At 40.5% G+C, this 15208-nt stretch overlaps 1 protein-coding gene across 1 annotated transcript in view; it reads left to right on the plus strand.

The window, feature by feature from the left end:
• The window catches only part of MEGF10 (multiple EGF like domains 10), a 147702-nt gene that overhangs the window by 54174 nt on the left and 78320 nt on the right, over nt 1-15208 (plus strand). Inside the window, exon 5 of the mRNA XM_073344862.1 lies at nt 10186-10278. Coding sequence (XP_073200963.1) covers nt 10186-10278 — 93 coding nt within the window. The remainder of the gene's footprint in view (nt 1-10185; nt 10279-15208) is intronic.

Here is a 15208-nt window from a genome sequence, read left to right on the forward strand (position 1 = left end):
GCTCAATTATCCCATCAGTTGTGCACATGCAACTCTCTTTGAAGTCAATTGATGTTGTGCATATGCAGATGACAAGATAATTGGACCTCAGATGTATAAGTAGATACATTTGACATGATTTTCACTAATGATCAGCTGGCATGTTGCACCTCATACAGTACCAGTGTCTGTGTCCTTTCCAACACAATACATACATATTTAATACTAGACCAGTGTTTTTCAAACTGAGGGCTGCGACCCAGTATTGGGTTGTAGAATGTAAGGCACTGGGTTGCAACGGCTCTGGTCAGCACCGCCAACCAGGCGGTTAAAAGTCCCATGGGTGGTGCTACCCGGCTAAGGCAGGCTAGTCCCTACCTGTTCTGACATCGCGCTGCGCCCTGGAAGTGGCCGGCAGCAGGTCCAGCTCCTTGGTGGGGGGGCCATGGGGTTCCGTGTGCTGCCCTGCCCTGAGCATCGGCTCACTGGCCAACACGTGAGAGCCGCACAGAGCTGCTTGCGCGCCTCCGCCTAGAAGCCAGACCTGCTGCTGGCTGCTTCTGGGAGTTTTTCACAATTCTTACAGCATCTTATCTTCCATTGCCATCCTGCTTTCAGGAGGAGCTTGGCACCTCACTATATATTGCCATAAAGTAGTAACAATTACAACATATGTCATTTCATGGCTGGCTTTTGAAGGATTATAGTTCTGAGTGAAACTTCCTCCCTTGGTAACATTTGGATTCTCAGGAGCATACCCTTTGTCCACTGTTGCCACCAAGAAATGGGATTTTGGAAATGGAAATGAGAGAAAGCATCTGTACTGTGTATGGTTCAGTTTTTCTAGCACAGATTTACTGTGCTGTTTGATTAGGGATGTACCACATGAACACTCGCTAGTCCCGTAGTTGATTCTTACTTGGCAAATTACTATTGACTTTTACTACCAGGACCTTTTATTATTCAAATATAAAAATAACTTTGTATCTAACAACTATCTATCTGTCCTATATGAGAAATATTTTCCATAGGATTATCAGTCTGAAATCAACAAGATGAAATTCCATAAAGACAAGTGCAAATTACTACACTTAGGAAGGAAAAATCAAATGCACAACTACAAAATGGGGAATAACTGGCTAGGCAGTAGTGCTGCTGAAAAGGCACTGGGGGATATAATGGTTCACAAACTGCATGAGCCAACAATATGAAGCAGTTGTGAAAAAATTCATTCTGGGGTGTATTAACAGGAGTGACAGATGAAAGAAACGGGAGGTATTTGTTCTGCTCTACTCAGCACTGGTGAGGCCTCAGCTGGAGTTCTGTGTTCAGTTTTGGGTGCCACACTTTAAGAAAGATGTGGACAAATTGGAGAACGTCCAGAGGAGAGCAACAAAAATGATAAAAGGTTTAGAAAACCTGACCTATTAGGAAAGGTTAAAAAAACTGGGCATGTTTAATCTAGGGAAAGAGGCTGAGGGAGAACCTGATAACAGTCTTTAAATATGTTAAGGACTGTTATAAAGAGTATGGTGACGAAATGTTCTCCATGTCCACTGAAGGTAGGTCAAGAAGTAATCCAGGGGGGCATGGATCAGCATTCACGTCACACTCCCCTTTAGTACCTAGCCTGAGCAGGCTAATGATCCAACCAGATGACCAAATTTGGTGATAAATCCTGGTCATGTGTCACCTGAGGCACTTTGCACATATACTAACAAGAAGTAATCAACTTAATCTGCAGCAATGGAGATTTAGGTTGGATATTAGGGAAAATTCCTAACTGTAAGATAGTTAACCACTGAAATACGTTAATGTTGTAGGGTGTGGCTTCCCTGTAGCACCCCCAGCTTGCAAAGTGTGGCACTGCCTCAGTTTTCCTCCCTGAGGTGGATCTCCTCAGCTCTCTACATATAGGTCAGTGCTGGAGATGTGGCTTAGGTCCCTTTCAGCCCTACATTTTTCTGATTCTATGACCTGCTTTGAACACCATGTTCCATAAAATGATATGCTTCTTAAAATTAGATTCCAAACCCATTGCCATGGATGTATTTAGAAAAATCTGCCCAGCAAATATCTGTAGTGATTCTGCCTGTCAAATTGACATGCTTATTGTGCTTATGAAGGAAAACTTGCTAAATTCTTAAATTATTCTGTAACGCCATTGTCATCTCAATGAAATTGTGCCAACTTTTTGTTTCGGAATGTCTGGATAATGCCCTTACAAGTGAGAAACCTGATCATCAAAACTTAGGTGATCTAGCATAAACAACTGTTTACTCAATATGTTGTGGTTTTTTTTGGCTACAACAGCCAAAACATATTTCAATTTTTTAGAGGGAGACCAGAATCCATTGCTGTGGAGTGCAGATTCATCCCTGGAAACATACCAGTAAAGCACTGTGGAAAAGCCTTTGTTAGCATTGTTTGCTAGTGGTGGTTTTAGTTACCCGCAAATTAGATACTTGTGCTTTCAGAAATAAAAGCAGTTTTTACTTTAGACAGAGAATGAGAGAAGACCCCACTCATGACAGATGCCAATCATATTTCTTGATGCATAATTAGATGGCACTCACTGTGTTCTTTAAGATCAAATCACTCATTATCACTGCAGCAGTAGGACTAACTCAAAGTTATACATTCTGTCAAGCAGGTTGGGAGTGTAGATTATCTGAGTAAAGACATATTTTTGTCCTAGTTTAAAGGAGAAGTGAAATCTAAGTAACTCCCCCGCAAAAATTAAGGGGGAAAGAAAGAATCAATCCATTCATTTCAATGAGACCACTTGCAGAATAAGTAAGGATGGCAGAACTAGACTTTTAATTGTACTCAGGCTAAAGTACCAGTGGGCTAAATAGCAGAGGCCACTCACCTCCATTACTTCTGTGGAGATGAGCTTCATTTTGGATGTCCAATACCACAGGTAACAAGAAAATATAAAATCATCACTGATAAAGTTTGCAGATGACAAAAGAATGGGGGGAATGGTAAATAATGAAGAGGACAGGTCACTAGATTGCTTGGTAAACTGGTCACAAGCAAACAATGTGCATTTTAATACAACTGAATGCAAATGTATACATCTAGGAACAAAGAATTTAGGCCATACTTATAGGATGGGGGGGCTATGTCCTGAAAAGCAGTGGCTCTGAAAAAGATTTGGGAATCGAGGTGGATAATCATCTGAACATGAGCTTGTCAAGGTTCCTTCCCCACTCTGAACTCTAGGGTACAGATGTGGGGACCTGCATGAAAGACCCCCTAAGCATATTCTTACCAGCTTAGGTTAAAAACTTCCCCAAGGTACAAACTTTGCCTTGTCCTTGAACCCTATGCTTCACCACCAAGCGTGTTAAACAAAGAACAGGGAAAGAGCCCACTTGGAGATGTCTTCCCCCCAAAATATCCCCCCAAGCCCTACACCCCCTTTCCTGGGGAAGGCTTGATAAAAATCCTCACCACTTTGCATAGGTGAACACAGACCCAAACCCTTAGATCTTAAGAACAATGAAAAAGCAATCAGGATCTTAAAAGAAGAATTTTAATTAAAGAAAAAGTAAAAGAATCACCTCTGTAAAATCAGGATGGTAAATACCTTACAGGGTAATCAGATTCAAAACATAGAGAATCCCTCTGGGCAAAACCTTAAGTTACAAAAAGACACAAGAACAGGAATATACATTCCATTCAGCACAGCTTATTTACCAGCCATTTAAACAAAAGGAAATCTAACTCATTTCTAGCTAGATTACTTACTAACAAGTTCTAATACTCCATTCCTGTTCTGTTCCCAGCAAAAGCATCACACAGACAGACAGACCCTTTGCCCCCCCACCCCCTCCAGCTTTGAAAGTATCTTGTCTCCTCATTGGTCATTTTGGTCAGGTGCCTGCGAGGTTATCTTAGCTTCTTAACTCTTTATAGGTGAAAGAGTTTTGCCTCTGGCCAGGAGGGATTTTATAGCACGGTATAGAGAAAGGTGGTTACCCTTCCCTTTATATTTATGACAGAGCTCCTAGTGCGACGCTGTGGCCAAAGGGGCTAATGCGATCCTTGGATGCATAAACGGGAATCTTGAATAGAGAGATTATTTTACCTCTGTAATTGACACTGATGCGACCACTGCTGGAATACTGTGTCCAGTTCTGGTGTCCACAATTCAGGAAGGATGTTGCTAAATTGAAGAGGGTTCAGAGAAGAGCCACAAAAATGATTAAAGGATTAGAAAACATACCTTATAGTGATAGACAAATAGGTCAATCTATTTAGCTAAACAAAGAGAAGGTTTGGGGTGTTTGAATAGAGTCTATAAATACCTACATGGGGAACAAGTATTTGATAATGAGCTCTTCAGTCCAGCAGAGAAAAATATAACATGATCCAATGTCTGGAAGTTGAAGCTAGATAAATTTAGGCTGGAAATAAGGCATAAATTTTTAAAGAGTGAGAATAATTAATTATCAGAACAATTTACTAAGGGTTGTGGTGGATTCTCCATCACTGGCAATTTTTACATAAAAATTGGATATTTTTGTAAAAGATATGCTCTAGTCTAGGAATTATTTTGTGGACATTCTGTAGCCTATGTTATAAAGGAGGTCAGACTGGGTGATCACAGTAGTCCCTTCTGGCCTTCAAACCTGTGAATCTATGAAAAACTGATCGCAGTTGAGCCCCACAGAACTTCAGAAGAGCTTTCACCGTCTCTCTGCAGATCCCGCCTACTTCCTCTTCTCCTCACAGGGACTTTGGAGTCTTTCCCCTCAGTGACTACAGTAACTTCCAGGGAGCTGTCTGTGCAGATTCTGGGGATCAGAATTCTGTTTGCCTTCACTCCCACCAACACCACATGCTTTTGGTAGTGGCTTAGAGAGGTTGTGAAGGATAAGCCCTTTCTCCTCCTCACTTCTTTTGCCTTAGAAGGGTCATTCTCAGTTGCAGTGTCCTTTCTGGGCTGATGGCTCCATTTGGCAGTTATCTGGTACTGTATCGCCTTGCTCCTGTCAGTTGTCAGTCAGCAAGGAGAACCTGTTTCCCCATTTCTCCCCATGCTGGGACATTAGGGAGGCATTGCTTTCCCCCCAACATCATTCCCCAGTGATCACATTGACATACACAGCAATGGAGGCAGGTTTATGAACTCTGCCTGTGAAAGAGGGGATGGGGACCTAGGATTTGTTCTGTGGCCACTACAGAGACACATGCAATATCCACTAACTGCTCTGTAGGCACAGAGTCTGGCCCAGTTGTAAAACTGGGCTATAGCTTGGATCAATGCCTGTAGGGCAGCAGAGTCATGACTTAGCCATTCAACTTCAAATGTAGTTTTGCCAAGTACGGTCTTGGGGATTTGGCCCTTTATAAATATATTTCTGACTGGAGTTTTGCAAATAACCAATTTTTCAGTTCAGTGGCAGAACCAAAATATTGAAGAAAAGAAGTGGTTGTGGTTGTGGTTGTTTTGGGTTGACCCAAAATGAAATTTTTTTCAAAAATTTCAGCAAACTGTAAAAGTAAAAATAAAAATTCATTTCAGGATGAACAATGCATTTTATTTGACCTGAAATGAAACTTTTTGTTTTCAAGGGCTTTTTTACCTATAATTTTTAAAAAATTGAAGTAACATTCAAAATGAGAAGTCATTTTCAATTGAAAAATCTCAATGTTTCATTTCAAATATGTCAAAAACATACTTTGAGTTTTTCAAAATTTTATTTATTTATTTATTTATTTCCCAGCTGAAATAATTTGGCAGATTCACAATTTGGTCGATCCAAATCTGCAGTTTTCGTTGAAAAAAATTTTAATATGAAAATTTTCACCCAGCCCTATTCCTGAGCAATATAGGTTTCATTCTTTTCCAAGTATTTGACAAAGTTCTTCAAAAATTGTGCATTCCTTGTATTAAAGATCAAACCCTCTTTCTTATTTCAAGATTTACTGCAGTGAATTCTTCAGCATCTTCTTTTGACATCCGATAACTCTATGCACAGCTGTTTAAACACAGTCCATAATGGCTTATGATTAAGAAATTTCATATCACTTTCTTAGTTACTATGCAGATGCATAAAATGCTTTTCAGAAATTTTGATTCACCTGATTATGTTTCACAGCTGACAGGCCTGGTGCACAAGTAAAGGTGTAAGGTTAATGAGACACATAAGTTCCAACACTCAAGTGTAATATTTTAAGTAGATGGTGGAATTGAAGAGAAGTCTAAATTTGCACCACAGGTGGTGTACTATAGCACATTAATATAAAAGGAGGTTTCTGGATTGCAATCTTCTCTCTAAATGTCATACTGTCTGTCTTTACCCCAGTGATAACAGACAAGTATCAATTAGAGAGCTTGTACTGGTGGTAGGACTAATGTGGTTAGTGTCTGAAAATGTCAAGTTGATCTGTATTATATGCACTAAACATGATTTAATTCTCTTGGTATGATCTCCCCTCACCTTGGTATGATCCTGTGATATGTCTGAAAATGTGCATGGAGAGTTTGCCACCCACCAGTTGCAGCAGTATAATAATAAAAATGGCTATGTTCTATGTGGCTAACACTTTTTACGTTTTAATACGCAGCACTGAGCTTACCTAGCAATGTGTTCTCATTTGAAAAATACTGTCATTTTTTTCGTATAAATGGTTGTTTTGGCATTGGTTGATTTGGCAGTGCTGAATGTGCTTTCTGCATGCTGCTTACTACTGTCAATGACTTTTTGGTGCTATTTGAACCAGACAGACTCAATGTTGAGTTACACCAATCCTTGTACATCAACATGTTAGCATCAGGTCTGTAGTAGGCCATAATGCAAACAGGACCTCTTTCCTTGATGTGATGCCTCGTTCAGCTTTTTCACTAGTCCAAGTCATATCCCACCCACAGCCAAGTGCAAGTCTTCTTACTTCTTTTTCTGACACAATATAGACCTCCACAGATAATATGCCCCTATTTGCACTTCCTTCCACTGGAGCAGATGCTGTTGTTCTATTTGGTGCCAGCTCTGAATTTAGCTTAGAGTATTAAAATGCCAGAACTTGATGATGTGGTATTTTTTTGCCTCACACAACATCTGTTAAGGATGCTGGTTTGAGTTCAGATGCTGTCAGTCCAACAGTAACCACAGAAGATATATGGGAAACAACTAATTATTTTTATGACTGTAAACAGTTTTGGATATATTAGTGTCCTGAGTAAGGAAAGAAAAATTTCTTGAATTGGATATAATTTTGGATTTAAGAAGCTTAACTAAGAAATTTTTCATGTCCCTCCTTTCCCTTCTTTCTTAGGCACACATAGAATATGATCCTGCCTTTCTTATATTACTTAAATATTCCTCAAATTTAGTATAACCTCTTGAAAATAAAGAATTACATGTGGATCTCCTTTTGTGTAGAATTTTGTAAATATGGTATTTTCATTTGATGTTTTAAATTATCTTTATTAAAATATTTTGGAAGCAGTAATAATCATGTTATATAATATCCTTTATATCAATGGACTTCATCCTGCATTCCTTGTACATAAGGAATGGCCAGAAGAGTCAGCAGGAGTTTTGGATGTGAAAAATTAGTTTAAAGCCTATTTGAATTTCTTTCAAAATGGCAGTTGGTCCATAGTCTCTGCTCATAGAGTAGGCAGTATGGTAGTCCTCAGCTGGTGGAGTGGACTAAGGTTGCTTTTATTCTATACTACACCAGGACCAGTGCTGGTTCTAGATTCAAGGAGCCACAACTGGCTCCTTTGTGCCCCTCTGCTGTACCCATCAGGTATTGGGCACAACTGAGAATCTGGGTCAGAGTCTTTCTCCTCTAGGTCACCTGAATCAGTTCTGGACTTTAGTGACTCAAAGTCTTTGCCATCCAATGGTTAATCAGTAATCTATGTGAAATGAGGCAGTGGTTTTAATTCAGTTCCTGATGGGCATGTGTCCATTTACACCATCAAAGAGGGCTCTTAATGGCATCCTTGTTAACAGCTTTAGTGGATTGGCCAAAGAACTAATGGAGAGGGAAACTGAGCTATCCTCACTGTTAGGGGAGGTACTTTGAGATCAAGGACACATTGGTAGCTGTGTGGTGAAGCCTGAACTACATGATCGATAAAGGACTTCAATCTGCAGGATTGGCAACCTGGCATATTTCACCAGCACTAAATTCACTTTATTTTTAAAATAACAGTTACTTTTCATGGGGGCTGTAAATCTCAAGCTTTATAAGTTTAAAACAGTCTAGTAAGTAGACTTCTCTGCAGTTACTTATAAAGGTATTACGGAGGTATTAAGTTATAAAGATATTATATAGGTATTATTATTTAGGCTTGTGTTAACAAATACAAACTTTTGTATGTGTTATTTCTATGTATTTCACAGTGTGCATAATGGGATATAATGAAAGTGGGGCCAATGCAGAGCTATGTAGCCCCATTGCATAGAAATTTGGGTTTAGTATGTGAGTAATCACCTCTTTATCCACACATGCACATTTTCCACTCATTCAACAAAAGTCCAATTCATATTTAGCCTCCTTAAACCTCTTCCAAAGACCAGCTGAGCCATTTATCTTTTTTCCTCCCCCAAAGATTCACTTCTCATTGGTATAAATGATCAGGTTTCTGTTGTGGATGTTTCTTTCAAATGGCAGACTTTGGAGATGTTACAGAGAGAATCATCATCCCATGTGTATCTTTTGGAAATTACTGTTGTTTGAATTGAAAAATTCCCACAATGTGTGTGTGTGTGTGTGTGTGTGTGTGTGTGTGTGTGTACATATATATACACAAAAATTAACTGACCTTCCTGGGGATGTACCTTCAGTGTATGTAGTTTTCCTTATTTGTTTTTCTTTGCTAGAGTGATTTCAAGCTCTGGGAGGTGTGGTCAGTCATCATTGTCTTAAATATTTACCACCCCTAACTCCTGTACCCCTACCTATGATGGGCAATTCTATGAGGCTTCTTTAGTTTCCTGGCCTAAGAATTAGACAACATCACTGTTAGTTGGGAGGGCAGGACTAATTTACCTGTCTGCCACTGTGACTGACATAAGCCCTTCCCCTCAGTCAGTATGGTGATGTCTTTGTCTTGTTTGCAGTTTGGTCTTTTTGTCCAACAAAGATCTGCCTTCACCTCAATCCCTACTCTGGACATGTCTTCACAACAGCCCTGATTCCCTCCCTATTCCAGTCTTCTCTGTGCTGCTCCCTCTCTGCTCTGGGTTCCCATAGCTTCCTTCTTGCTCTAGGTTTCCCTCCCAGTATCCCATGCTAATGGTATGTAGCTTTTCATGCCCTTCTGGTGGCTAGACCACTGTTTCTGATTCTTCATCAATAGTAATTTACACTGTGCTTTGCATCTTCAAAGAGCTTTGTGAACATTAACATTAATTCACGTTCACCACATGATGTAGGTAAGCAAGTAACATGTATATCAAATTTATAGGTGAAGAAATTGAAGCAAAAAGATTGTGATTTGCCCAAGGTGACCTAGTGTAAGTCTTATGCCCAGGATTAGAAGACTCTGGTTCCCACTTCTGTGCTCCAAACACTAGAATACATCTCGCACAAAAGACTCAACATTAGGGCTGGTCAAAATGAAAAGTTTTCCCACAAATTTCCAATTTCAAAAAAGGCCCTTAATTGTTTAAAAAAAGTTTCAAATGAAAAATTTAATCCAGCTCTACTCAGCGCTGGCAATGATAATTGCAGGAGGAGTCAGCAAGTTTACATTTTGTATTTGTCTAGTGATCATGTTTGTTTCATCGTGCTGCTTCTGAGTCATACAGTCATTCATAAAGATAAATATTAAAGTACTGATGTGTTGTGATGTATTCTGTGTGGTGTAGAGAAAATCATGTTTTACTCACTGCTGCAGCAAAAACTGGCATGAGTTTTTCTCCAAAAGTTTAGAGTATCTTCTCATAGCTTAGCATGAAATAGTATTTGAGCAGCCTTAATGGAATTTATTTTGAGATTTTGAACTTAGAGAATAAGTTGTATGGTTATAAAATACACGTTAAGTCTGAAAAATGACTCACAGGTGAGGCTACCAAACATGAATTTAAAAACAATTTTTCATGTTTTTAAAGGATATTTGAGACAAAAAATAAAACAGCTGGATTGGGGAAAAAGCTATTGTGTGGTGTTTTATTGTTTGTTTTTATTTTTGTGCAAGATGTTCTTATTTTTATTGATTTCTCTTTCTGACAGCTCACTGTGCTGATAAATGTGTCCATGGTCGTTGTATTGCTCCAAACACCTGTCAGTGTGAGCCTGGCTGGGGGGGTCCCAATTGCTCTAGTGGTAAGTTTACACCTGCTGCTGCCTGTCTTGTGTTGTTTTTACTGTATTGTCCTTCTTTGGGAGATTATCATAGATCCTATGCTTGATCTCCTGGTCGCTGTTGGAGGAGCTTGCTCTGATTTATCAGAATGTGTCAGAACTCTATGTGTGGTCTGATTTCTCTCATTTATTCCAAAGGAGTAGCGGCAAGTGCCAATATTAAAAAAATGCTAATTTTGGCCCCATTGACTAGCCAGATTGGATAGGGCTCCATTGCTGGAGAAGGTAAATATATTTGCCCTGATCAAGGTTCCCTCTAACTTTTCTTGTCTGAGCGCAAAAAGAATGACTGCCTAAGCTCAAGTTTAAACCTGACTAGTCTCTTCCTCTGCCTATTCCCTACCCCTTTTACTCTATTCCCTCCCTCGTCCCATTTACCCCTTCATTCACTCATTCCCATTGCTTCCTCCTCCATTGACTCAGTATCCTTTTTTGTTCATTCCATATCCTACATTCATTATCACCGTCTCTTCACTTGGTTGATCTCTTTTCATTTCACTCTCCCTCACTGTTTTTCACTTACCAGCCACGTCTCTCCAACTTTCCTCTCCCTTTTGCTGTGTGTGTGAATAAGAAAGAGAGAGAGAGAGATTGAAGGTTCAGGCAGCACTGAAGTGCCCTTCCCCACCCAGCTCTTAAAGCTGCCATGGGAATTTGGAGACCTGGAGAACTTCCCTGCACTTCTCCAAGAGTTCTCCCTCCCCACCTGGGTGGTACCAGAGCAGGGGTGGCCAACCTGAGCCTGAGAAGGAGCCAGAATTTACCAATGAACATTGCAAAAGAGCCACAGTAATATGTCAGTAGCCCCACATCCGCCCCCCCTCCAGCCCCAAGCGCCTCCCGCCCATCGGCAGCCTCACCAATCAGCCCCTTCCCCACGCCTCCCACCAGCTGCAATCAGCTGTTTTGCAGTGCGCAGGAGGCTCTGTGGGGGAGGAGCGAGGAGTGAGGGCATGGCAGGCTCAGGGGAAGGGGGAGGAGTCTTGGGGGAAGGGGTTGGAGTGGTGGCAGGACCTGGGGCAGAGCAGGGTGTTGAGCAGTGAGCACCCCACAGCATATTGGAAAGTTAGCATCTGTAGCTCCAGCCTCAGAGTCATCGCCTATGCAAGGAGCCACATATTAATCCCTGAAGAGCCTCATGCAGCTCCGGAGCCACAGGTTGGCCACCCCTGTACCAGAGAGTTGAAACCCTGCCGGGAAGGTTCCCTGCGGTGCCCGGTGCCTGCCAGCACTGGGTGCAGCTCTACTATGACCACATGGCTTTGGTGGTAGGGGAACCCAGGGATTGACCTGTATGTCTTTTTTTTTTTTTTTTTTTAAATAGAAGTGTAGTGGAGTAATGAAATCAGGTTTTCCCAAGATTTATTATGGGCAAACTCACATTAAAGGTGTTCCTCCATATCTCCTTTTAAGGTTTATAGCTTTATTGAATAACAGCTTTTTTTCTGGGCTCACTAGAATCTGATTGTTGTATGTAAAAGCACACTCTGTATGTGATGATAGAATGAAGTTACTCTGCAAAAAACAGAAGTGGAGGTTCATTGCTGTATCATAAAAATTTTAATTAGTGCATTGAGGGTACTGAAACAACTTGGGACTTCAGTTGTTCTTCATTATAACTAGTTTCACTATATCTGGCCCGCCCCAGATATTCATGAACAACTATTGTTGAGCCTTATTCATTTTTGCTGGCATGGGGAATTGCTAATTACTCTTGCCTGGCCCCTTGCACGAAAGGAGGGATTCACCCTAGACAGGGTGGATTCCAGAAGAGCTCTGCCAGCCACTGCTGCTAATTGGATGCACTGTGTTTAGGGCATCTCAGCACCTTAGCCATGCCCCCTCCTCAACAAGCTACACCCACATTTTGGACAGCACTGCCAGACTATAGGCCTCCAGCTGATGCATGGTTGCAATTGCTTTCTCCTTTCACTGCTCTTTTCTCTTCTTGGGAGTCTTTCCTGTGGCCCTGTGACAATTGTTATGCAAATAATATTAACAATCCCCCAAAACCATGAATCAGACTCCAAAAAATCATGATATTGACTTAAAAATCATTAGATCTTAAAAATATTATTTTTGGGATTCCTTTTCTTTGCATTTTGGTTTCTGAGCCTTCAGGGTGCACTTGGGTCATGTTCTTCTCCACAACCACAACACCAAATATCAAGAGAATTGTGATAAAACTGTGCCAATGTTATCCTGATCTTTATCTAGCATGCTTAATTTAAAGTTGCACATGTGTAGTTCGCAAAAGAAAAGGAGACTAACCAATTTATTTGAGCATAAGCTTTCGTGAGCTACAGCTCACTCCTTTTCTTTTTGCGAATACAGACCAACACGGCTGTTACTCTGAAACATGTGTAGTTGAATCCTTATGAAGTGTGTTCTGTATGAAGTGTGTACATCTACTTATATATATTAGATATAATTTATTTATCTCCATGGTAGCCAATGGGAATTTTAAATTAACACCTTGAGGATTCTGTTGATTTGTGATTGGAATAAATCCTCCCCATCAGCAGACTCTCCAGGATTACTTTCCCTTGACCCAAGCCTCTTCAGTTATAGTTTATTTTGAATGTATTTGTATCAAATCAACTCTCTTCTGCTGCTGCTGCTGCCTCTGCACATTGCCTCTGACCGCTGGTCATAGTAGCTTCAGCAGTGAAAATACTTTGTGCTGTCTGTATACAAAAGACCTAGTGTGAAAGAGCCTTTATTGTACCTTGAATAGAGTGATCTAATGGGATATCTGTGATGCTCTGTAAAAGTTTTTGCATACCAATACAGCTAAATTTAACTGCTAAAAATTTGTTTCAGATTGCTATTGTTCTTCCAGGGAGGATTAAAGAGGAAGAGGGTATTTTGTTCACATGCTGTTGAAGCAATGTTTGGGACATGGGGTTTGGCATATATCCAGCTTTTTTTATGAGCTGTTGCTTTCATTGGATTGTCCTGCTGAAGATTCAGTTGTTCATAGGCATTCTAGGAACAAATAACATTATTATTGGCCAGCATAGTGGGGAGGGTAAGTGTTTAATTTGAGCAGTGCAGTTTGTTACAAGGTATAGTATGATAGAATTGTGCGGTCTCCTCATCTGTGTTGACAGACAGCGCCTCTTAAAACAGACCCATAGTGGAAATCAGACCAAATAAATAATAGAGTGTAACACTATTACACTGGGAATACAATACAGCTACTGAACCTGATTTTCATCAGCGTTTGCGTAACATTAAAAAAACCCTCTTCACCCAATTTACTTTCAGCTATTATTATCCATGGAGTCCCAAGACTTGCATTTTCTTTAGTATGAACAAAGGCACAATAAAATAATATAAAGAGATAGCAGATTATTTATTTTTTATAAACTTTTTGGGTTGTTATAAAATAACAAGATTATACTGTGGTGATGGGGGCCGCATATATGCCTAGATATCGAACTCAGTCAGATCAGCCAGAGACTCTCCATGAAGTCCAAATTTATTTTGCATGGCTGAAGCTCTGATTCAGAGGAGATGGGTGGCAGGATAAAATCCTAAAATAGAGAGGGAGACATTTTCCTAGGATTCTGAAATTTGTTGTAAATTATTGTTTGGTAAACTCTTATTTGGTGTTTAATTTATTTGCATGGTCATTCTACTCAAGAATAAAACCTGTTATGTAAGTGGTGCAGAAATGAACCTACTCTCCAAAAAATACAGTTCTTTATTAAGGAGAGACAAACACTGCCCTTATATGGGAGCTGCACATATTTGTGTCTGAGGATAGAATTGGACCCATAATGGATCTCTCCACCTGTTCTTCCTCTTCAAACCCTACTTGCATTTTGACTGTTATTTACCAATTGTGTAACTGTCTTCTGTTAACAGAACTTTTATTTCAAAACGTCTTGGGCTGCTGTATTACTGTGACTGTTTGGCTTGCTGGGTGGTAATTGTAGACAAGGACTTCCTGAGTGTTATAATGTTCTCTCTAAAAATGACAAAGTGATTGCACTGACTGGATTCGGGTATCATGCAGGTAACAGCTGTGCAAGCAGCCTCCTCCCATACCCATTACTGACAATTCACCTCAGTGTGATATGAGCTCATGTCCGTTTGGGACTAGCATGGGACTCCAATTCACTTTTGATCTTTTGATGCAGATTTGAATCCACTCTCTCTAGAGATGCAGGGGAAAACCCACCGAAGGAAATTCGTCTTTTCTCCCAACCATATCCTGTGCACTTCTGAGCAGCTGGTTCCTCTCCATCCTTCCTGCAGAGTGGGGATCTTGGTTCTTCTTCTTTCCCTGCAAGAGGGAGGACAGGTTCATCAGCTTTCCCCCTCCCTGATTTATTGCAGAGATTGCAGGCAAAGGGTTCTCCCTCCCTAAGCAGGAGATTCTTTTCGGTCTCCCTTGTTCTTGACTTTTGGTCCCTACATGCTGTGACAGACTCATGTGAGAGGCCAGGAACGGAGACGATTCAACTTTATTGAAACACCAATTCCTTAGATTGCTAGTTGGGCAACTGCAAACTTTTTATAATTAGGTCTGTTCTTGCTGCACATTGTAGTAGGAGTGAGTGAATTGGCTCTGTGTGTGTGTGTGCGTGCGTGTGCGCGTGTTTGTGTGTTAAACCTCCCTACATTACTTTAGGTGTCTTGCCAAGGAATTACTCTACTGTGACTATCAACTCTTGTATTGAGAGAGCTCTTTACTGCATGCCAGTATTTAGTCTATTTTCATAGGCAAAATCCTGACGTCCTTAATCAGGTAAAAATATCAGTGTTTTTTACCAGTCCCTGAGTAAAATATGAGCAGAGACTTCAGGCTTGCTATGTCTAAGATCTCCTTGATGAATTTGTCATATGTATAGGTGGTTTTTTTTCTTCAGACCTTAGACCT

This window comes from Lepidochelys kempii, chromosome 5 (genome assembly GCF_965140285.1).
Source record: "Lepidochelys kempii isolate rLepKem1 chromosome 5, rLepKem1.hap1, whole genome shotgun sequence".
NCBI lineage: Eukaryota > Metazoa > Chordata > Testudines > Cheloniidae > Lepidochelys > Lepidochelys kempii.